This window comes from Eleutherodactylus coqui, chromosome 1 (genome assembly GCF_035609145.1).
Source record: "Eleutherodactylus coqui strain aEleCoq1 chromosome 1, aEleCoq1.hap1, whole genome shotgun sequence".
NCBI lineage: Eukaryota > Metazoa > Chordata > Amphibia > Anura > Eleutherodactylidae > Eleutherodactylus > Eleutherodactylus coqui.
In genome coordinates this window covers 290168695-290191994 of record NC_089837.1, presented here as the reverse complement: position 1 = coordinate 290191994, position 23300 = coordinate 290168695, and the positions used below count along the sequence as shown (strand labels likewise).

Sequence of the window (23300 nt, the reverse complement as noted above, 5' to 3'; positions counted from 1 at the left end):
GCTGGGCCGGGGGGGGGCTGTCGCTGGGCCGGGGGGGGGCTGTCGCTGGGCCGGGGGGGGGCTGTCGCTGGGCCGGGGGGGGGCTGTCGCTGGGCCGGGGGGGGGCTGTCGCTGGGCCGGGGGGGGGCTGTCGCTGGGCCGGGGGGGGGCTGTCGCTGGGCCGGGGGGGGGCTGTCGCTGGGCCGGGGGGGGGCTGTCGCTGGGCCGGGGGGGGGCTGTCGCTGGGCCGGGGGGGGGCTGTCGCTGGGCCGGGGGGGGGCTGTCGCTGGGCCGGGGGGGGGCTGTCGCTGGGCCGGGGGGGGGCTGTCGCTGGGCCGGGGGGGGGCTGTCGCTGGGCCGGGGGGGGGCTGTCGCTGGGCCGGGGGGGGGCTGTCGCTGGGCCGGGGGGGGGCTGTCGCTGGGCCGGGGGGGGGCTGTCGCTGGGCCGGGGGGGGCTGTCGCTGGGCCGGGGGGGGGCTGTCGCTGGGCCGGGGGGGGGCTGTCGCTGGGCCGGGGGGGGGCTGTCGCTGGGCCGGGGGGGGGCTGTCGCTGGGCCGGGGGGGGGCTGTCGCTGGGCCGGGGGGGGGCTGTCGCTGGGCCGGGGGGGGGCTGTCGCTGGGCCGGGGGGGGGCTGTCGCTGGGCCGGGGGGGGGCTGTCGCTGGGCCGGGGGGGGGCTGTCGCTGGGCCGGGGGGGGGCTGTCGCTGGGCCGGGGGGGGGCTGTCGCTGGGCCGGGGGGGGGCTGTCGCTGGGCCGGGGGGGGGCTGTCGCTGGGCCGGGGGGGGGCTGTCGCTGGGCCGGGGGGGGGCTGTCGCTGGGCCGGGGGGGGGCTGTCGCTGGGCCGGGGGGGGGCTGTCGCTGGGCCGGGGGGGGGCTGTCGCTGGGCCGGGGGGGGGCTGTCGCTGGGCCGGGGGGGGGCTGTCGCTGGGCCGGGGGGGGGGGCTGTCGCTGGGCCGGGGGGGGGCTGTCGCTGGGCCGGGGGGGGGCTGTCGCTGGGCCGGGGGAACTAGCGCTGGGCCGGGGGGGGGGGCTGTCGCTGCGCCGGGGGGGGCTGCCGCTGTGATGGGGGGGGGGTTGGGGGGGGGGTGCGCCGTTTACCTGCTGCCTGGCGGTGGGTGACTGGTCGGCGGCTGCGGTGGGTCCGGTCGGCGGCTGCGGGGCGTCTGGTTGCCATGGAGACACAGCTGGCAGCGTCTCGGGAGCGCGCACGTCGGGCTGCAGCGAGCGACGGGAAAAGAGCCGGCGGCCATCTTGGGGAAACTTTTATAAGTTGCTGAAACGCTGGAACGGTAAGTACGAACCAGGTAGAAATGTCATTTACAGGGGGGCTTAGTAATGTGTACTTAATGGGGGGGACTGGGCAAAAAAAAAAATTCACTGCTTCCTCGAGACAACCCCTTTAAGGGAAATTACCTGTTTGTTTTACTAATTAAAACCAGAGATTCCATTTTTTTATTTGTTTCCTGATTGTAGTTTCTATACATGACTGTAGGTGCTGCCATCTTATTGAGTTGCAGAGAATTGCTTTATAGCACACGTCAAACACAAGGCCCCGGAACAAATCCGGCCTGCCGGATGTGCATTAGGCACTAAAGGGGGTTATCCAGGCAGTGCCCGCCGGGATACACTGGAGTCGGAGTGGAAGCGCTGCTCCAACCTATATATTGGCCGATGCTCAAAATTGCTGATGCAGCTGTCATTGAAATCAGTGGGACCCCAATCTGCAATTACAAGCTGTGGCTGCTACAAAGGAGTTGGAGCAGCGGTTTTTGCCTGGTAAACCCCTTCCCGCTCCAGGGCGTAAGTTTATGTCCTGGCAGCGGGTTACTTCCCACAAGAGGGCGTAAACTTACGTCCTGGGGATAGCGCGAGATCATAAGTGATCTCGCACTATCCCGCAGCGGGAGCCGGCTGTCAGTCATAGCCGGCCTCCTGCTGCAACAGCGGGGGAGCATAGGAGATGCACCCGCCGCTGTTAACTCCTTCCCTGCCGCGATCTATGTAGCTCGAGCATGGGAAGGATTCACAGAGGGAGCGCGCTCCCTCTGTGAAGTTGCCGGGCTCTGGCGATATAATCGCAGAGAGCCTGGTTGGTTGCTATGGCAACAGGACGCCAGATACCAGCATCCTGTATTGCCATTGCCAATGATCGCTGCAATAAGTGATAAGGCATAGCAGGATAGAAGTCCCCTTATCATAGCGATCAGTGCTGTGCTGCAAGTCCCTCAGAGGGACTCAAACAGTGTAAAAATAAATAAATAAATAAAAATGTACAAAAAAGAAAAAAGTAAAAAAAAAAAAAGTTCAAAAAACCCTTTTTTGTGCTTGTCATAATAGCATAAAAAAGGTAAAAAAATAATTTAAATCCCACATATTTGATATTGTTGCGTCCGTAACAATGCGTACAATACGTTGCACATGCTTTTGACTCCGCACGTAAAAAAACGTTAAAAAACACTAAAAAAACTGAGGCAAAAATGCTAATTTTTAGCGCTTTGCCTCCCTAAAAACGCAATGTAAGTGATCAAAAAAAGCCGTACGTACCCGAAAATGGTACCAATAAAAACTACAGCTCATCTCGCAAAAAATAAGCCCTTACAGAGCTCCGTCTATTGTAAAATGTAAAGTAAAGTGTGTTTGCATTGTGATAACTTGGGGATGGTGCAGGCAATTAACAGGGTTACGCCTCGTTCCCCGCTAGTTGTGTATTTGCTGTGGCATTTGGTTCTGGACTGCTTGTCTTTAAATGTGTGGGTGGTGGCGGTGCATGTTACAGGGTGGACAATGGTATAGCAGATGCTCTCTCATTTTCAGTGGGATCGTTTTCGTGCTTTGGTGCCTGAAGCTGAGACTGAAGGCTTGCTGTGTCCGCCGCAGCTTTGGAATGTGGTCGTGCGGCAGAACAGACAATTCTGGATTCGCTGGCACAGGGCACGTGGATTGCGTATGAAGAGGCATGGGCACTGTGAGAGTTGTGGATGAGAGGGTTGGAGGAGGAGCTGGCTGAAGGTGATAAGGAGGGCGCATGAAGCAGTAACCGTAAGTCATAGTAGTGGTAGCCACCCAAGGACGGCTTGTGGTGCCCCTGAGCCCTGTTGGTAAGGCGGGGCAGTCTTCCTGGTTGGGAGATGTTCAGCACCAGATTTTTTGGCTCCAATGACTCCACCTCGTATGTTATAAAATGTTTGCTTTTTAGTATGTTTATAATTTTGGCTGCTGTGGCCACTTTATTCAAAAAGAAGTTGTTTGGTGCTATTTACCGGATATGGTATGGCTGCAGCAGAAGGGTACTCTGGCCTCCCTGGGTCATGACATTTCTGTTTCAGTACTTCTATTCTGCATGAAAGCGTACCTGTACAATCAGGTGACTTTTAGAATAAGCTGCTGTGTGAGAAGAGCAGCAATATCTCTGACCATTATATGAATTGTATATAGCAGTTTTCTGTTTCTCCCCCTGCAATGTCCACTTCTCAGTCTTTCATGAGCTGGTGGGAGGAGACTAGACTGTACATACAGGAGAGCAGGATCCTAAGTAACAGCAACATAGAGGACTTACAGCAGTATTATGTACTATTCCAGCCGCTGTGAAATCATGGTGCTTTCACATCTGCGCTGGGGATTCCGCTTTCTTATTCAGTTTGGGGAGCAGGAAAGAGGAATCCCCATGGCCAAATGGTTGCATCTTTCGACTGAAACGAACAGTTCTGGGCAGACGCACTTTCTTCCAGTATTTTCAGACAGATCCACGACGGATCCTCTGGCGAAGGTCCCAACACAGATGTGAAACCAGCCTTAGCTGCAGCAGCATCTGTGTGCATCTCCCTGCTTCTCCTTCATTCGCCTCCCACTGTCCATAGACTTCTATGGGCAGCATGCAATTTGACCTGTCAGTTTTTAGTCTCTCTCATCTACAAACATGGATTTTAGAAGGTTTTCAGACCGAGTGAAAGTTTGTAGGTTTAAAAAAACAACAACAAACAAACCCAAAAGACTGATAAGTGGAGAAAGAAGCATTCTTCTCTGATAAGATAAAGGTTTTTATATTTGCCTGTACTATTGATTATACAAAACTTGTTGAAAGCTGAATGACCATTTAAATTTCAGGAGCAAAATGATTTTCTGGTAGCATTCTTGGAGCTGCCGCTTCTACACCCTTTCATAGTCTGTACTATTATATTATAAAAGACATCTCCAGCACTATCCTCATAGGGCTACATGATCTCTGCTGGGAATGTGTTACTGCCTCAAATTTCCCACAGCTATCAATGGAAAAATGCAAATACCCATGTTCCATCCAAGTCAACAGCAACCTCTGAAAGCAAAACAAGTACTACAGCTATTAGCATTGTTGTTGCACTGACACTATGAATGATGGACCGCATACCTTCCCTTATGACCTGCTCAAGAATTCTACCAAGAAAATTAGCAGGATTTGTGCATTGCATGTTGCGAGCTTATAAAATAAAAAATACCCACTTGTCTGTTAAAGTGGAATCTACACGGAAAATTCTGCATCCGACTTCATTGAGTGAACATACTCGGATTCCTCACCCCTCGTGCTCTCTTCCCCCCTTTCAGGGCATGTTTCCACATGATGGATTTGCTTCAGAATTTCTTCAGGAGTGTTCGCCCCTTCAACTGAACTGAAGGGGTGAAATCTGCTGCAGGTCCACATAAGAAACCACATGATGTGGTAAATATAGACATAGGCTAATTTCACATTGGCGAGTGCGATGTCCCAGGGGATAAGAGGCGTTTTTGTGTTTAATTCGCCTCGCAGCACTTAAAGGAAGTAGCGGTCCTCCGCACGGCTTTTAGCCGTAGCGAAGGATCGTGCAGCGATTCCCATTGTTTTTCAATGGGTAAACCTCACTTTGCACTCACGTGCCAGCCCCATTGAAGGCGACGCGTTCTAATGAAGCACTCGTGTGTGAGCCCATTCAACAGAATGGGGGTTCATATTCGTTCAAGATTTGTATGTCTCGCAACGGACAAATCTTGTGCGATTTTCTTGGCTATATGAAAATAGCATTAGGCCTCCCTCACATAGGCGTTTGCAAAAACACTGCATTAACTGCGTTATCAGCAGCGTTGGCATGCGTTTTGACAGCAAGGTAGCTGGAAATGCCAGAACTGAGCCAACTGGCATAGCAACCTGTGTTTAACGCTATAAAAACGCAGCACAAAGTTGTACCGCGTTATCAGCAGTGCTGCAATCGCAGGCCATTCATTTCAATGGGAGACACACAGCTGAAAATGGCGAAGAATGGAACATGCAACACTTTCACAACGCAGCGTTGGAAACACTGCATTTGCAGCCCTGTGTGAGCAGCCCCATTGAGATGAATGGGAGCCTTGTACAGCGTTTAGCACAGGGCTGAAAACGCAGCGCTAAAACGCTATACAAAAACACCTGTGTGAGGGAGCTCTTAGACTTTGGTGATGATTTCCTGCAGATTGTTCCTCTGCGGATATTCCACAGTAAATCTCCCACTTGAAACATACCCGCAATCCGTCTGATGTATCTAGTCTCACTATGAAGAATGGGTGGAGACAAAAACGCCCACAATTTGATTGGCTGCAGCTGCTGATGGGGCTGTGTTCTGCAGGAAACCCCATCATCACTGTGGAGGGCATGGGACAGGAGCAGCACCTTCAGTACGAGGCGCTGGTGCTCCGCAGCGAAGACGGGCAGGAATAGGCAGTCGTGCAAGGGGGCCGCAGAAGAGCGGGCAGTACGTGGGAGCAGTGGCAGTGTGCGGTTCAATACAGCGGCTTTCAAAAGGATAAAGGACAAAGAGGCACAGTGTGGCAAGGCATCGGCGGCCTCAGAGGCTTTCTGGCCGACTTGGCAGCAGAGCGGTACAAAGCGCCGACCCACTGTACCTGAGCACCTTCCTGTAGTACTGCCTGTTTTCAGCAGCACAGCAAGTCGCCACCAGCGGTTGACAGCCCAGCAGGGTGAGCAGAAGCACCTTTCATCATCACCCAGCAGCAGCTAAGCAGAACAAGGTGCCAACGCTGCTTAGCTGAGCACAGGGTCCGGAGTAGCGTCCATCACCAGCTGTAGCTAATCAAATTGTGAGCGTCAACCTTGTCTCCACCCATTCTGCACGGTTGAGACAAGATACAACAGTACCCCCGCGCTCTCTCTCGGCTGTTACATAATACACAACAGAAATCAAAGAAAAGATTGCAGCTATGGATTTGTTTTTCCAGATGCAATAGATCCATTTGTTGATAACCCCCCCACAGATTCCTTATAAGTGACATCAGTCCTTTTTAATTGGTGACAACAGTTTAAAACCAGTGAAATAAAATACAGAGCCAACTAACAGCTGACAAGTTGTTATTCCACGTTTAACTCTAGATTAGAGATGAGCGAGCATACTCATTAAGGCGATTTACTCGAAAGCGCATTGCCTTTTTCGAGTACCTGCTGGCTCGTCCCTGGAGATTCAGGGGGCTGCGGGGGGCAGCGGAGGGGAGCGGGGTGGAGAGTGAGAGAGATCTCTCTCTTGCTCCCAATCACCTCCGCAACCCCCCCCCCCCCCCGCAACCTCCCCCCCCCCCCCCCCCCCCCCCGCCGCTCACCCCTGCGAATCTTCTGGGACGAGTCAGCAGGTACTCGAAAAAGGCAAAGCTCCCTCGAGTAAATCGCCTTAACGAGTATGCTCGCTCATCTCTACTCTAGATCACTAAACATCACTCTCACAGATACTCTCACTGAGCCGTGGTTGCGGGAATATTTCAATACTGTCACTTTGAGGAGGGATATTACAGCAAGTATCAAAGATATTTTGAAAATTGAAAGTGTTGTAACAGGTACTTCTAAAGCACAGGCAAACAGATGTGAAATGTGCACATTTTGTCCATACCAGAAGCACAAGTTCTCGTGCCAGTCCGGCAGCAAGGCCATGTGTGGCAAACACACTGCTGCAGTTTGCAGTGACAGCAAGGAATAAGCTTATTTAGTTTGATGATAGTTTTGTAGGCACCCTTAGTCTACAAGACTAATATGTAGGGACAATGTAAGGCCTCCTGTTGATGGGAAATTTTTCACTGCGTTTCCCGTGGCGATAAATCCCACATGGGTAACGCAGTGAATGCTTTCCATAGGATAACTATGGAAAGCGAAGCTCAAATGCCCACGAACGGGGAAGGATGGGGGGGGGGGGGGGGGGGGGGAGGAAAAGAAAAAATTACATATGTACATACCCATATTTCTAGATTTGATGTATGGCATTTGTAAATTTTCCCACTGCAAATTTGCCATCAGGCCGCTCTGACATGCACTTTTTACGATTAGCACAGCGTCCTGAGTGGCACGCTAACCACGATGTACCGCTCCCATTGATTTTAATGGGGCTTATCAGACCTGCGCTCGAACGTGACATTTGTAACGCCGTGATTTTTGAGTGCCGATTTATTTTTCTGTGTTTTCTAATGCTGCTCATCGCAATGATGGGGTGCGTTAAAAAGTGCTGTCAAATGCCGTGACCTGCATTCAAGAATGCAACTTGAAATGATGGTAAAATGCTGCGGTACTGAGCAGCGTGTAATTGAACGCGAGTGTGAGAGTGGCCTTAGTCACACTGCACCCCCAGCAGGATGTGATACACAGAAGATTCACAGCCTATCAGAATATCCAACTATTGGCGCAGGCGCAGAGTGCGCATAGCAGCTTCTTTGCCGCCCTGATGCAAAACCTGAAGAGAGATGTCAGCGGTGATGTCCCATGTACATGGGCTGAGACTGCAATGCCTGTTTACGGTACTTCACTGGACAAGAGCAATTACATGATGTCACATGATGCCCTGACAACCCGGCCAAACACTGCATCAGAGGCACGGTGTGTTCATTGAAAAGTTAATTTGGGAAGGATGAGGAACTCATCAACAAAATAACTCAGACAACCCCTTTAAAGGAACCCCGTCCCGCGTTTCATGCTGCATTAAAGGGGTTTGTCTGCCCTCTTTTCCCACTGATGACCTATGCAGCATAGGTGATAGTAGGTGGACAGGAATCCGCTGCTCAAGTCCCATCAGCTGATTGCTGTTTACTGCTGTGGGCCGGATGTCATCAGTGGACAGGGGAGGAAATGCAGCCACTGGTTTCACTCCCATTGAAATCAATGGGAGCGCCGCACTACTGCTCCACTTCCTTCTCCTCTCCTAGGCAGGACTGGATGTGAAGACCTGACCAGGAGAGAAGCAGGAGGCAGAGCAGCATGGCGCTCCCACCGATTTCATTGAAGTGAAGCTGTTGCCCACATTTCCTTGCTCACCGCTGATGACAGCGGGCTGGATGATCAGCTGATGGCTGACGGTCCCTTCGGCAGACAACCGTCCATGAACTACTGATGGCCTATCCAGAGAGTAGGCCATCAGTGACAAAGAGGGCAGATCATCTTTAAACAACAGACTCATTACAAAGAGTTATGTTTCAATGCTCTTAAATGATGCTGTGCTGCAGAGAAAGCGGATTTAAGGAAAAAAAATGTGTGCTGGACAGCAACCTTCTAGCCTCTCCCTATATGCAAATACACAATTGTCATCATGTTTACTGTCACGGGGCGAGGACAGTAACATTCAAACATTTGTTGATATTTGACAACTCTGAGGTGTGACATTTGGAAACTTCACAAGCCAAGAATCCTTGACTGATTCTGTTTTATGTATAGATAACTTGCTATGCAAAACTGCCGGATCTGGCACCCGATGGAACCCACTAACTCAGTTTGGCGTATTTTGTATGATTTTTACTGAAACAGATGCTTCAAATTGTAAACCTCCTATGCAGCTGTGAAGACAAGTTCAACTTCTCCAGGTCACAAGACAGAGGCACTTTAAATACAGGCAGTTATATGAGGTCTTCATCAGTTAAGACAGGGTTGAATGGGGAAAATCCACCACAATAGTACACTGCAAGCAAGTAGTGCGGTACCGAACTTAACCCTAGAGTATTTCTTCTAGAATTCAGCGCAGCGATCCTACTCTCGGAGCGGGGGTGTAAAATGTCACAGATGAGGCCACCACATCTGCAGTGGGGTGTTGTTATAAAGGATCGCTACAGCATTTAGGCCATATTTACATGGGAGTGTGTGAGTGAAAGTCTGACCTACACTACACTTTTCTTTATTTGATTTTCTTGCATGTATGAGGAGTTAGGCACTTCATTCGCATCAACGTACACGCATTTTTCACGCATTAAAAAAAAAGAAAAAGAAAGAAAATTGCATACAGTTTAAATACTTAAAATAGAATGCATCACACTTGCATGTAGGTCTGGTGGTGTAAAAATCCAATGTATTATTTTTTTTGAAAAATTAGGAAATAATGGGCAATTCCTTAAATAAGAATCACCTAAAAATAGGACATGTTGCATTTTTTTTTTAATATGCTGGATGGGTGAGAGGGAGCCCCCTCCCTCTATCAGCGTTTTACATGCTACGGTTGCACGGACCACAGCATGTAAAAAGTTAAACAGCCGAGATCCATGGTTTCTTCAGTCCCCCGCTGTTACGAGCAATTGCCAGGCTCTCATCTGACTGGCACAGGAGACCCAAGCCAGGCTTCTGATGTAGTGCCATCAAAAACAGAGGCGTAACTTGAAGCTTCTGGGCCCCAATGTAAAACCTGTAACAGGGCCCCAACTATGATGCTTTACTCATAGTACTGGGCTCCCTATATGGGAAAGAAAGCCCTTATGGGCTTCCCAAGGGTCTTGGGTCTGGGTGCAACTGCATCCCCTGTAGTTACACCCCTGATCAAAAGAGGACACTAAAGCCCCATAACGGTCGCCGACAAATGGGTGGTCCTTAAGGGGTTAAAAATAACTTAGGTATATTAACCAATTGAAAATAACGAGTTCTTTTCATGTGAAAGTTCGGTCCGTTTTGTAATTGGGCAGAACTCACAAGAAACTTGTAAAAACAGCCTTTTCAAAGTAGCGTTTTGCTGATCCGTCATAGGAACAGCAAGAGGGAAAGCCAAGGTTTCCATTTTCAAGCCCATAGAAATGAATTGAAGCGGATGAAACAAAGACAATCCATTCTTTTCCAGTCTTCTCCACTTAGTGCATGGTGGTGGTGGTGCTGCCCCTTGATGAGTGTGGCTCAGTGGTTAGCTCTGTTGCCTTGCAGTGTTGGGGGTCTTAGGTTCAAATCTCATCAAGGACATCATCAACCATCACCATTGATCAGACTTGAAGCTCCAGCACAGCAAGGCAGCAGTGCCAACTACTGAGCCACATTCATTGAAGATGCACCATCACCTTCGCTGCTGAAGGGATGTACATGGAAGCCTTACGGGGCTTTTCCTTCTCACTTCCATTTCCTGATTTCTTTTTTAAACAAAAGTGGCTCAGATGAAGAACCGCTAGTGTGAACACTGCCCGACCCTGCTACACGGTGAGATGTCAGCGGCCCGGCGCTACAGAGGAGGGGAGCGGCGCCCCGGCACCTGCACCCGGCGCTACAGAGGAAGGGAGCGGCGCCCCGGCACCCGGCGCTAGAGAGTAGGAGAGCCGGCAGCGGTGGACACTCACCCAGCTTCATCAGACAGGCCAGCAGGATCCACAAGGAGATTTCGAAGGGCACCCTGATGGATTTGTAGTCCATATCCAGCACCGGGAACAACTTGCGGGTTTTGTTGACATGTACCTCCGGAGTCGTGGTAGCCACGGGCGGACACGCGGTGATCCCATGATGCTCGGGAGCCACATGCAGCTCCTTCTCCGGAGAGCTGGCGGGGAGATCGGGTACCAGGACCAGGACGAGGAGCACAATGACAGCCCCGCGGCACACGGCCAACGCCGGCATTGTCCTCCTGCTCAGTGTGACCTGCACAGAGTGCAGCAGCCTCATAGAGAGGACGGGCACACACTGGCAGCGGGAGGGCACATCGTGAGTACTGGGCACACGGCGCGGTATCCGGCTGCCGCTCGGGCGCTCCCTGCACTGGATGTCACACCAGGATACCACAGGAGTGCATGAGCCGCACTAGGAAGTGCTTATCTCTGCGTGCTGGAGATGCATCTGTGCGCGGCAGATAAGGACAAGGCGGCTCTACCGAGTGCTGCCTATGGGATCCATGCCCTTCCCCAGCCTGACACCCCTGGTACCCTCAACCTCCACTCTGCCAGCGCCGGCAGCTCCTAGTCTATCCCCACTGATAGGAAACCCCTGAAGAGTGGGCGCCTCCGCTGAGACATCAGGGCAGAGACGAGATACTGAGCGCCCTCTGCTGGATTGGAGGTCCTGTAGTAAAGTCTTCCACTTGGTGGAGGTGGATTTCCTTCCATTGTGTATGCCCCTTCTGATAACGTTTCGGCATGTTCGCAGTAACATTTTGCTGTCCATTTTTGTTTTTAAATGAAATTGCAGAAACTGCAGAACTAAATTTAAACTCCTCTACCTCACTCACAAAGCTCTGCATGGCGCTGCGCCACCATACATCGCCTCCCTCCTGTCAGTACACCACCCAGCCTGCTCACTCCGATCGGCTAACACACTCAGACTAAACACCCCTGTAATACGAGCCTCACATGCTCGCCTACAGGACTTCCCCAGAGCAGTACCCATCCTCTGGAACGCTCTACCCCAAGGTATCCGGACAATTTCCGTTGCACGAAATTTTAGATGTGCCTTAAAAACGCACCTCTTCAGGGAAGCATACCAAATCTCCTGACCTAGTCCCCTTGCCCCTCCCTATGGCTCCCCACACCTTCCACTCTGCCTATCACACACCACCTCTACCCCTGCGCCTCCTTACCACCCCACCCCGTTTGCTTTCTAATAACTGATTTCCACTTGAAATTTCCTACTTCCTGTGTTCCCCATGCCTTGCTCCCCCCTGTACCTCCTGTACCACCCCCACCCCATTTGTTTCAAATTGAATGTACCTCACATTGTAATTGTATTGTTTTCATTTATCCCATGCCTGAAAGTGCTGCAGAATAAATTGGCGCTATACAAATAAAGATTATTATTATTATTATTAAATTGATAGCAAAACGGCATTGAACAGTACCAAATGGAAACTATAGCATCCGGGTTTCAGTTCTGTAAAAAAAAAACACAAAAAAATGAATTTAATATATCAATTTGATTTCATCTGTTTTTAATGGTTTGCTTTGTCTTCTTTTGCCTTCCTTCCCTTCGGTGCATGCGCATTGCAAACCAGATCCGTTAAATGGATTAAAAAAGCAGAACCAAACAAAAACCTTTCTGTTCAGTCATTCAGTTACCCATTGAATATATTGTGGAGAAAAAGAAGCTGCCGTGTGTGTGAGGAGTAACACCATTTCTGGCTCTAACAGGACTTGTATTCTGCATTCTTCACCAGTTTTCCCCCAAATAGCCTGTATAGCTATTTTTTTAGGGGGTGCTGAAGCAGCCACCATTACCTTGGTTAGAGATAACAGAGCTACAGCCGTAGCAGTTTTATCCACCCTCCTGTTTCCTGTCACCTCTAGATTGGTCTCTTTGGTGTGAGCCTGGACTTTGATGATGGCTACCTGTTTGAGTAGAGTTAGAGCCGACAACAAGTCTGATATAGCTTCTGCATTTCTGATTGGCTTACCCAAGGACCCCACAAGGCTTCTACTACACCAAGGGGCCCATAATTGTGGGCGATACTCAGAGTACCTGGACCTTGTGTGCAGCTTACAGTCTTACCTCCAGCCATCCTACATGCATTCAGCTCTACCTCCTAGGCCAGTGGTGGCGAACCTATGGCACGCATGCCAGAGGCGGCACTCAGAGCCTTCCCAGCTGGCACTCGCCGCCGTCGGCCGCTCACCATATTAGTAAATACCGGCAGGGGGGCCGCAGCTCCCCTGCTGGTATACACTCAGCAGCGCTGCTAGAGGCGCTGATCCCCGCGCACACTGTAATGTTAGTGTGCAGCCGGGATCCTCTTTCCCCCTCCTCTGACGTCTCCTACTTGGTTCCGCGAGAGCAGGGGAGGGGAGGAGGTGTCCGGCAGCACGTCACATTGTGCTCCTTGGATCAGTGGCAGCAACAGCACCAAGCAGAGGAGGTGGGGGGGGGGGGGGGGATTTTGGGTCTCAGAGGGGGCGCTATTACTACAGGGGCCACTATGGGATGTCGCTATTACTACTGGGGGCTACTGTGGGATGTCACTATTACTACTGGCTGCTGTGGGATGTCACTATTACTATTGGGCTGATGTTGGATGTCACTATTACTACTGGGGCCACTGTGGGATGTCACTATTACGACTGTGGCCACGGTGCGGTGTCACTATTAGCGCTGGGGCCACTGTGCGGGGTCACTATAACCACTAAAGCCGCTCAGGGGTGGGTCACTATTAGCACTGGGGCTTCTTTGGGGGGTCACCCTTACTGCTGGGGCCGCTCTGGGGGGGAGTCAATATCACTGCTGGGATATGTTTACACGAAGTGGAAATGCTGTAGAATGTCCTCAGCGGAAATTACTGTGGCAAATTCCACAGCATTTCCGCATCCAAAAGCAGTCAAAATCTGCACCTTGTCTATTTTGAAACAGCCTTGTCCTTTTAAGAACGACGGGGGTAAAAATCATACGTCGTGATAAGCCCCGCCCCCTGGCATGTTGACACTTTACAATAAATAAGTGGGTTTTCATGAGTTAAAGGCAGTTGTAGTCTTTACTGTCTTATCCAACACAGGGCTTCGCATATTGAGATACTTTTCTCATTGGAAAATGAGGAATTCTGTAGCCTAAAAACACCCTCCTCCACCAGGAGAAATCTATAGAGAGATGCAAGACAGGCCCTAATGGCCAATAACAACGACATAATAAGAGCAGCCAACAAAGGAGGTGGTGTGGTTGTCCAGGACAAATGTGATTCTTTGGAAGAAGCTTCAAATATTCTCTCAGAGAAAATGTATGGCTTCAAACAGAACTACAATCCTCTGGTACCCGATGGGCCTGTCTTACCCTGCTAATCAGTGGTGTAATAAAATTGCAACATATAAATCTATTATTAGTGGTCACCAAGTTTAAACTCGTGCAATAAAGATGTGTGGCATATAATCTTTAACAGACAAGCATGCTGCTCAAATAAAAGAAGAAAAACAGGTTGACCTGCCTTACAGAACAGCCACGCTCTTATCTGAAACTGCAGAAAGACTTGAATTAGAACAGTGCATAGTGTGTCAATGCTTAGAGCGACCCTCCAGGCCTGGAGAAACATAGATGGCCCAACCACTTCTCTGACTACGTGATGCATACTGTGCATATAGTATGCTTCGGTGGTCTAAGACACTATATGCTGCAGTGACTGGTCAGTGCTGCTCATGTGCACAGCACTGGTTAATCAAAGCAATAATGTAGCTACAGTCCAAGTGCTGTATGGCCAGAGTTGGAAGCCAAGGTAAAATGTCAAAATATGAATTGATAATTAATTTTACTTCAATTTTTATTAAAATTTTACCAAAAAAAGCTGGCTACTTAACAATTGTACATGAATGAGATATAAAAACATATGACACAATGTGTAGCGGTTCAGGCAATGGGTTGGAGTCTCAGGTGTAATAGCCGCAGGTCTGGAGGGTAATCAGGGACGAGCCAGGAGTCAGCAACAGGAGGTCTCGGTTTGCAGTACAAATGAACGAGGCGGTTAACATAGTCAGATGGAAAGCCAGAAGTTGGTATCAGGAGGTCTTGTCACAATAGCAGAGAAGCAGGCAGAAGTGCAGCTTGATCAATCAATGCTGGGGAGCAGAATAATCACACACTGAGGCAGTGGAAGGCCAGGCTTTTATAGGAAGTGCTATCAAAGAACAGGGAGGGGCCAGTTTGGAACCAGGAGCAGGAGCTAGGAGCAAGTACAAGGTTATGCAGAGAAGCTGGATAGCTCACTGGGGAGAGCCACTAACCAGAATACAGGAGGCCGTAGCTTCGAGCCCTGACACAAGGGAAATACACAATATACAACATTAAGGCCCCCTGCACGGGGGGGCTGAAATTCCGCGGCGGGATTTCCTGCAGAATTTCCGCCGCTGCAAGCCTGCATAGAATTGCGTTAACAAACACAATCCTATGCAGACGGCCGCGTGAAATCTCGCGCGGCAAACAAACCGCGGCATGTCCGATTTCTGTGCGGGGCGAAACGTCACTCACCAGGCACCGGCTCCAGTCTGCGCATGTGTCGGCTGCCCGGCAGCCGGCACATGAAAGAGCCGGAGCTGCGGGGCACGGGTGAGTACGCGCTGGTCCCTGCAGGCACTCGGGTCGGGTCCCGCGGCGCGAGAATCCTCGCCGCCGGTTCCGACTCGCCCGTCTGCAGGCAGCCTAAGGATTAATCCTTTCCAATCCACTGTCTGACCTCTGAAGACATTATGATTTAAGGCTGTACAGCTCCGATGTTGGAAGACGTCCGTCCGGATTCTCTTACTGTATATTGCCAGCCTCTCTGCTGTCGGAGCCTATCCAACGTGTCGCCTCATGCAGTACTGACTTTAGCCAGCAGATAGCGCTGTTGTATAAGAGCAGAAAAAGAGTAAGCCCCCTAGGAAAACCAGGAAACAAATTGGATTGGAAAGAGTTAAATATGTGTATATACAGCCAAAATCCAGAAGCAACTCTTACTGCTTCCATAGGGGCTAAGAGGGTAAGTAATGCCTTTGTTATCTTCTGTAGACACTTTGGTTTACAAGATAATTTCTTAATGGACAATAGGAAAAGGAAGTCCAGCACAACCAATATCTATAAAGACTATGTTTTTTTTGTAAATCATTAAAATTATGCTGCTATACACCAGGTCCAGAAACACCAGTACCTACATAGATCCGCACTGGCAATCTGCCCAACCAGGTGCTGCCTGATGTCTCAATGGCCCACGCAACTGGGGATCCCGGCCCCTGTAAAGGCACAGGTAGCACCAATTAGGGAAGCGCTGTGAAGAGAGGTGGCTCTACCTCTCGATGAGGTCAGCAGTACAAAAAAATAATAAAATAGGTCAGCACTTTCCAATAGAAATCTATAGGTGCACGTTAAACCATGGCTGCAACATACAATAGAAGCAGAAACCAAAAAGTGGCAACAGCAAAATACATTTGCGGAAATATACATACCTATAATAAATACACTAGCCACATTAAATAATGCAAGGTTCTTTGTGTATGTTGCAGCCATGGTTTAACAAGCACCTATGGATTCATATGGAGCTGACAACCTAGAGCTGTCATGGGGGCCACGATCGCATTAAAGTCACTGTAAATTTAAAGAAAAGTTACAGCTCCTCTCACAGATCGGATCCGTGAGAGGAGCTGAGATTACTCACCCCCGTCCTCCGCGATGTCCTGCGGCGTTCTGGTCCCCCAGGACCTAACGCTGGCATCTGTGCATGCATGCCAGGCGTCATTACGTCATGCGCAGAGGACCGGGGGGCCCAGGAAATGTAAATGTGTAGTATGAGTAGCTGACAGCAGGGAGCTGTCACCAGGAACCGCTGTATGCGGTTCTTGGTCACATGATCACTGTTATCCAACGGATATCAGCGATCATGAAAAAGTGTGAAATTTTTTTTAAAAGCTTTGTTCCATCTCCCCTCATGGTTCAAATCCATGAGGGAAGATGAGATTACATTCCTAAGGCAAAAATGGCGGACGCATGCACAAAAGCTGCGGATTGCTTGGGTAATTTAAAATCTTCCTGCTCCTGGCTACCAAAGGTAGCTGAGAGGCTGGAGAATTCACGGAAGGCCACAGTACGCGGTCCGTGCTCACGTGATCACTATTATCCAATGGATAACGGTGATCATGTAAAAGTTAAAAAAAGTTAAAGTTTCACCTCCCAACACAGATCCAATCCATGAAAGAAAATTACTTATTTAAGGCCTCCGGCAATGTTGCCTGATGGGATCCTTATCCGCGGACCTTTCCCCAGCTTCAATTCATGTGCCTGTCATCATAGTGGCGGATGCAAGCACAGAAGCTGGGGAGGGCCCGGGAAATTTTAAATCTCCTTGCTCCTGGCTACTAAAGGTAGCTGAAAGCATGGAGCAGTGACCAAGGGCTGCAGCGAGCGGTCTCCAGTCACGTGATCACCATTATCCAATGAATAATGATGATCACGTAAAAGTTAAAAGACAATTAAAGTTTGATGCTCAGTTTGGGCCCCATTGTGCATTAAGACATAAGATTAGGGCCACAATGCTTATGTTTCTGAACACAGGACAAACAGGGGTATCCATTTTGGGGTGAAAGCCTTCATTGATATCTGCGTTGTACAAAAAAAATGTTTTAAAAATGATACAACTGCTAAAAAAATGAAAATCGTAATTTTTTCCTCCTGCTTTGCTTAGATTCATTCAAAAACTGTGGAGTCAAAATACACAGTACACCCCTAGATGAATTTGTTAACGGGTCTAATTTTCAAAATGGGGTCATTTGTGTGTGCTCTCTGTTGTTTTGGCTGCTCAAGGGCTCTACAAGTGTCCAATGGGAGCTGAAACACCTTCAAGCAATATGCCTGTTCTGAAAGCCATTGGCTGCTCCTTTCGGTTTGGGCCCCGTTGTGCATACTGACATAAGATTAGGGCCACAACGGATATGTTTCTAAACACAGGACAAACAAGGGTATACATTTTGAGGTGCAAATCCTCATTTTCTTGTGCAATACAGAAAAAAAAACTGTCTTTAAAATGACATATTTGCAAAAACATGAAATTTTATTATTTTTCCTCTAAATTGCATTAACTCCTGAAAAGAAACTATGGGGTCAAAATACTCCTGACACCCCTCAGTGAATATATTATGGGGTGTTGTTTTTAAAATGGGGTCATTTGTAGGGGTATATATCATTCTGACACCTATGAGCCTCTGGAATCTTAGCTCAGAGTAGGAACATTTTGGAGGAGAATTTGTTCCTCACAAATGTTGATAAGTAATGTTAAATTTGTACGTCACCTAAATAGTTTAAAAAAAGCAAAGTTTTTCAAATGAGCATCCAGAATAAAGTAAACAGATGGAAATAGATATCTTAGCAAAAATTTGTACAGTATTTGTACATATTTGAGATATTACAGTGGAAAATGTGAAAAAATAACATTTTCTTCCAAAATGTTCCCAATTTCGGCGCTTTTAATAAATATATGAAATAAATGAAGCACAATATGCGACGAAAAAACAATATCAGAATCACTTGGATATGCAAAACCTTTACGGATTTATTCTATGTTAAAGTGACACGTGTCAGATTTCCAAAATTTGGCTCCATCACTAAGGTGCAAACAGGCTTCATTACTAAGGGGTTAAGTAGTGCAATTCTTCTACTAGTATCACAGTGTTCTATTTTTTTTTGGGGGGGGGGAGATACTATTTTGCCATTTGCCCTAGGCAGCAGAATGGCTAGTCACACCTCTGGCGCCATAGGCCGCCTGCACATGGGTATATTTGCATTGCAGAATTTGGGTTCCGCAGCAAATACCATCCATTGCATGCTATGGAAAGGCACTTTTTCCTGCACATGAGTCTAAATTAAGTACGATTTTCCGCTTGCGGAGGAAAAATCGCAGCATGCTCTACTGTAGGGCTTCCATTGCAGTCAATGGAACATTGCAGACAGGTTGCAGATTCCGCGTCATCGCCTAGCGACGGTGCGGGATAATCTGCACTGCGCATGTCCGATGGCGAGTCGTCCGGACCATCCGCAGAACAGATAAAGAAGACAGCCATGTGGGGTCATTGGTCGGGCACAGGGCCGGATTCCGCTGTGGGATCCCACATCCAGAATCCGCCCCAGTCATGTGCAGCCGGCTGCCTGTGCATAGTGCAAGGCCTTGCTGAGTTGGTTGCTATATTGTTATAAAACAATATTGTGTAATTTATGATGATATAATTTGATGTGTATAACACATATAATAGTGCAGTAAGGCACCTGATGGAGGGAGCTGCACTGTAAATTTGGGCCATGTATTCTAACTGTTTCTTGTGGAGAGACCTCAGTGGAAATGGTGTCTGTGGTGTAAAGCATTTTGTGTAAAAGGCCATGGCTCCTTTGGAGTGTTAGAGGTCAGGGCTACGGATGAGGAAACTCAATATAACGGTTGATACTGAATGTGGGCTGATGGGGGGTTTGTGTGCCAGGACAGCTTTTTAATCCCAGGCCAGCCTTGAATAGAGCACCAATAAGTTTAAATGGTCCTGAAAGCAGTGACCATTTTTATATTAAAAGTGTTGGCCCTTTTAATAAATAAGAAAAATTGTAGAGGGTGATAAGGAGAAAGCAAATCTATTAGGCCTCATGTCCACGGGCATAAATAAATTGCGGAATACCCGTGGGTCACCTGCGCGGATGAACCGCTGTTCAATATGCCCATAGACTATCATATCTGCAGGTGTCTTTTTTTCCCAGCGTGTGGATCGCACATTCGGGAAGAAAACATAGCATGCTCCATTTTTTCTATGGATCCTGCAGGGACAGCTTCCATTGAAGTCAATGGAAGCCGTCCGATCGGCGGGAAAGCAGGAGATTTAAAAAAATGTAAAAAGCACAGTGTATGTGCATGGCATGCCGGCTGGCGTGCTGAGCGCATCCGTCGTACAGAAGAAAGAAGATTCGTCCGCAACGGAGGAGAAGGCACCACGTCTGGACAGGTTAGTAAATGTCTTTTTTGCCTTATGTCTGCGGGAGTGGGTGGAATCCACTGCGGGAGTCCACACTCAGAATCCGTGCATGTCGGTGGATATGAGGCCTTAAACAGTTATTTCTTCAGTGTATTCACAGAGGAAAATGAAATGTCAGATGAGATACAGAGTGCTAAAGTAGACCATTCACTAAATGTCACCAGTTTAATCCAGAAAGAAGTGCAGAGCCGTCTTTGTGTCGTTGGCAAACTTGATCAGTTTCCCCTCAATTCCCTCCTCCAGATCATTTATAAAAATCTTGAACACCACTGGGCCTAGGACAGAGCCTTGTGGTACCCCACTTGATACATTCTTCCACTTGGATGTGCAGCCATTTATGACCACTCTTTGAGTGCGATCACTCAGCCAGTTGTGAATCCACCTAACAGTTGCCTTGTCAATCCCATATTTGGTCATTTTTTCAATAAGAATAGTATGAGATACTTGATCAAATGCTTTAATAAAGTTGTATTTCCCTGATCAACCCAGTTGGTGATTCTGTCATAGAAGGAAATTAGATTTGTCCGGCATGACTTGTTTGTTACAAACCCATGCTGGCTCTGATTAACTCCTTAGTGACCAAGACTGTTTGCGCTTAATGACCAGGCCAAATTTTGGAACCCAACGTGTCACTTTAACATAGAATAACACCGTAAAACTTTGGCATATCCAAGTGATTCTAACATTGTTTTTTCGCCCCATATTGTAGTTCATTTAGGCGGTAAAAAAAGACGGACACAATTTGTGTATATTTATTAAAAGCACCAAAATTGGAAAAATTTTGAAAAAATGTTCATTTTTTTACATTTTCAATTACAATATCTCAAACATGTGCAAACATACTGTACACATTTTTGATAAGCTATATATTTCTATCTGTTTACTTTATTCTGGAAGCATATTGGAAAAACTTCCGTTCCAGGAACCTGTTCGCAAGTCGATTTGTTCGCAAGTCGAACAAATGCTTGTATGGAGCAGGATCGTGGGTGGATCCCGCTCCATACAACGTCAGGTGCCTGCTGTTCTTACAGCGGGCACCCGGCGGCAGCAGTTCCGACGAGCGGCGCTGCTCGTCGGAACTGTTAACACTTTAAATACCGCTCTGACAGCGGTATTTAAAGTGTTAACAGTTCTGACAAGCGGCGCGGCTCGTCGGAACTGCTGCCGCCGGGTGCCCGCTGTAAGAAACAGCCTGCACCCAACATTCAGGGGGCCCGTACAGCGTCCCACGATGAGATCGTGGGACGCTGTGTGGTTGCTAGGCAGCCGGGGACCTCCTGAAAGGCCCCAGGGCTGCTTATGCAGACTGCCCATCAAGCGCACGGCTTGATAGGCGCTCTGCATAGACAGCCCTAGGGCCTTTCAGAAGGCCCCCGGCTGCCTAGCAACCGCGATCTGACCAGACAGGCTTCTATCAGGCTTGATAGAAGCCTGCCCCGTCCCTGCACAGTATGATGTAATGCCATAGCATTACATCATACTGTGCAGGACAGATAGTTCGTATCTTGCGAAATTCGTAAGTCGAATGTTCGCAAGTAGGGGACTATCTGTATGTCATTTTAAAGACAGGATTTTTTTCTATAGTGCACATGAAAATGAGGATTTGCACCTGAAAATGAATACCCCTGTTTGTCCTGTGTTTAGAAACATACCGGATGTGGCACTAATCTTATGTCTGTATGCACAAAACTGGGCCCAAACCGATAGGAGCTGATGGTGGCTTTCAGAACAGACATTTTGCTTGAAGGTGATTTAGGCCCCATAGCATACTTGTAGAGCTTTTGAGCGGCTAAAATGACAGAGAACCCCCACAAATGACCCCATTTTGAAAACTAGACCCCTTGAATTTATCTAGGGGTGTACTGCATATTTTGACCCCACAGATATTGTAAGAATCTAAGCAGAAGGAAAAAAAATTACAATTTTCATTTTTTTGGCAATTATGTCATTTTAAAAACACTTTTCTTTGTACAGCACACATATGAATTAAGAGTTTCACCCCAAAATGCATCTTCCTATTTGTCCATTGTGGCCCTAATCTTATGTCTGTATGCACAATAGGGCCCAAACTGAAAGAAGCATTAAACTTCAATTGTTTTTAAACTTTTACGTGATCGTCATTATCCATTGCAGCCCTTGGTCACTGCTCCAGGGTCTCAGCTACCTTTAGCAGCCCAGAGCAAGGAGATTTTAAATTTACCAGGTCCTCCCCAGCTTCTGCACTTAAGTCCGCCATTTCGGTGATTGGCGCATGTGCCGAAGCTGGGGAAGGGTCCACGGATAAGGATTCCATTGGGGAACATTGCCAGAGGCCTTAGGTAAGTAATTTCACCTCTCCTCATGGTTTGGATCTGTGACGGGAGGTGAAACTTTAACTTTTGTTTTTACTTTTATGTGATTGCGGCCCCCCCATGAGATCTTCAGGCTCTCGGCTGCGTTTACTAGCCAGGAGCAGAAAAATTTTAAATTACCCTATCAATCCATGGCTTTTGCGCATGTGTCCGTACGTAGGTACGTAATTTCATCTCCCTTCACGAATATGATCCGAGAAGGTAGATGACACTTAAAAACTTTTAAAACTTTTTTTCCTTTTTTTACACTTTCTTTTACATTACATGATCGCCCTTACCCATTGAATAACAGTGATCATGTGACCGGGAACCACATACAGCGGCTATCGGTGATATCGCACTGCTCTCGGCTACACATCATATGGTAGCCGGGAACCAGAGAGATTTTAAATTTCCTGGGCTGCGAGCCTTTCTGTACACCTCTGGCGTGCATTCACAGAAGTCTACGTAAGGTCCTGGAAGGACCAGAACATCGCGGGACATCATGGAGATGGGGGTGAGTACTTTCAGTTCTCCTCATTGATCCGATCCATGAGAGGAGCTGAATCTTTTACTTTTATTTACTTTTTTTTACACTTTCATGCTTCCCGCGGCCCCCCATGATAGCTCCTGGTTGTCAACTATCTGCGGCAGCTGACAGCATGGAGCTGTCACGTCCACAGCCCACATGGCTTTAATCCTCAGAGTGAATGTGTTTTTACGGACCTTGGGATTAAAGCCCACTAAATCAGTATGTAAAAACACTATGGGGGGGTCACTAAGGGGTTAAAACTCAATTCCCGTCCAAGTACTTGCATACATGCCGTTTAATAATTTGTTCAAAGAAACTTTCCCGGTATAGAAGTCAGGCTCACAGGCATGTAGTTTCCTGGGTCCACCTTCTTCCCTTTTCTGAAGATAGGGACAACATTTGCCCTTCTCTAATCTTCTGTGACTTTTCCTGTACTCTAGGAGTTTTCAATGATTATAGTGAGGGGTTCAGCAATTACCTCTGCTGCTTCCTTTAGTATCTTCTGATGTAATTCGTTTGAACCTGGAGACTTGAATTCATTTAGGCTAGCTCAGTGTTTCCTCACTATCCCTCTGTTTATTGATAGCCTGTCCTGTGTAATATAAATGTTAGGCTGTGCTGTTGGGATCTGTTGTTCTATATGGGTTTCTAGCAGCACAGTTTCACAGGTGTGCGTTAATTGAGCTGGCTGGGTGTGGATTTCTCCAGCCAGCCAATCCCCCTGGTCTGCTGCTCATATATACCAGCCACTCTGACTAGAGGATGCTGGGTTTCCCCCTTCACCCTAGGGTTTTTTCTTGCTTGCATGTTTGTTCTGTGTTG

The 23300-nt window shown here is 48.4% G+C and overlaps 1 protein-coding gene across 1 annotated transcript in view; it reads right to left on the bottom strand.

The window, feature by feature from the left end:
• SLC9A1 (solute carrier family 9 member A1) overlaps positions 1-11185 on the bottom strand; it is a 53046-nt gene extending 41861 nt beyond the window's left edge. Inside the window, exon 1 of the mRNA XM_066572865.1 lies at positions 10527-11185. Coding sequence (XP_066428962.1) covers positions 10527-10845 — 319 coding nt within the window. The 5' untranslated portion in view covers positions 10846-11185. The remainder of the gene's footprint in view (positions 1-10526) is intronic.
• Positions 11186-23300: the final 12115 nt, after the last annotated feature.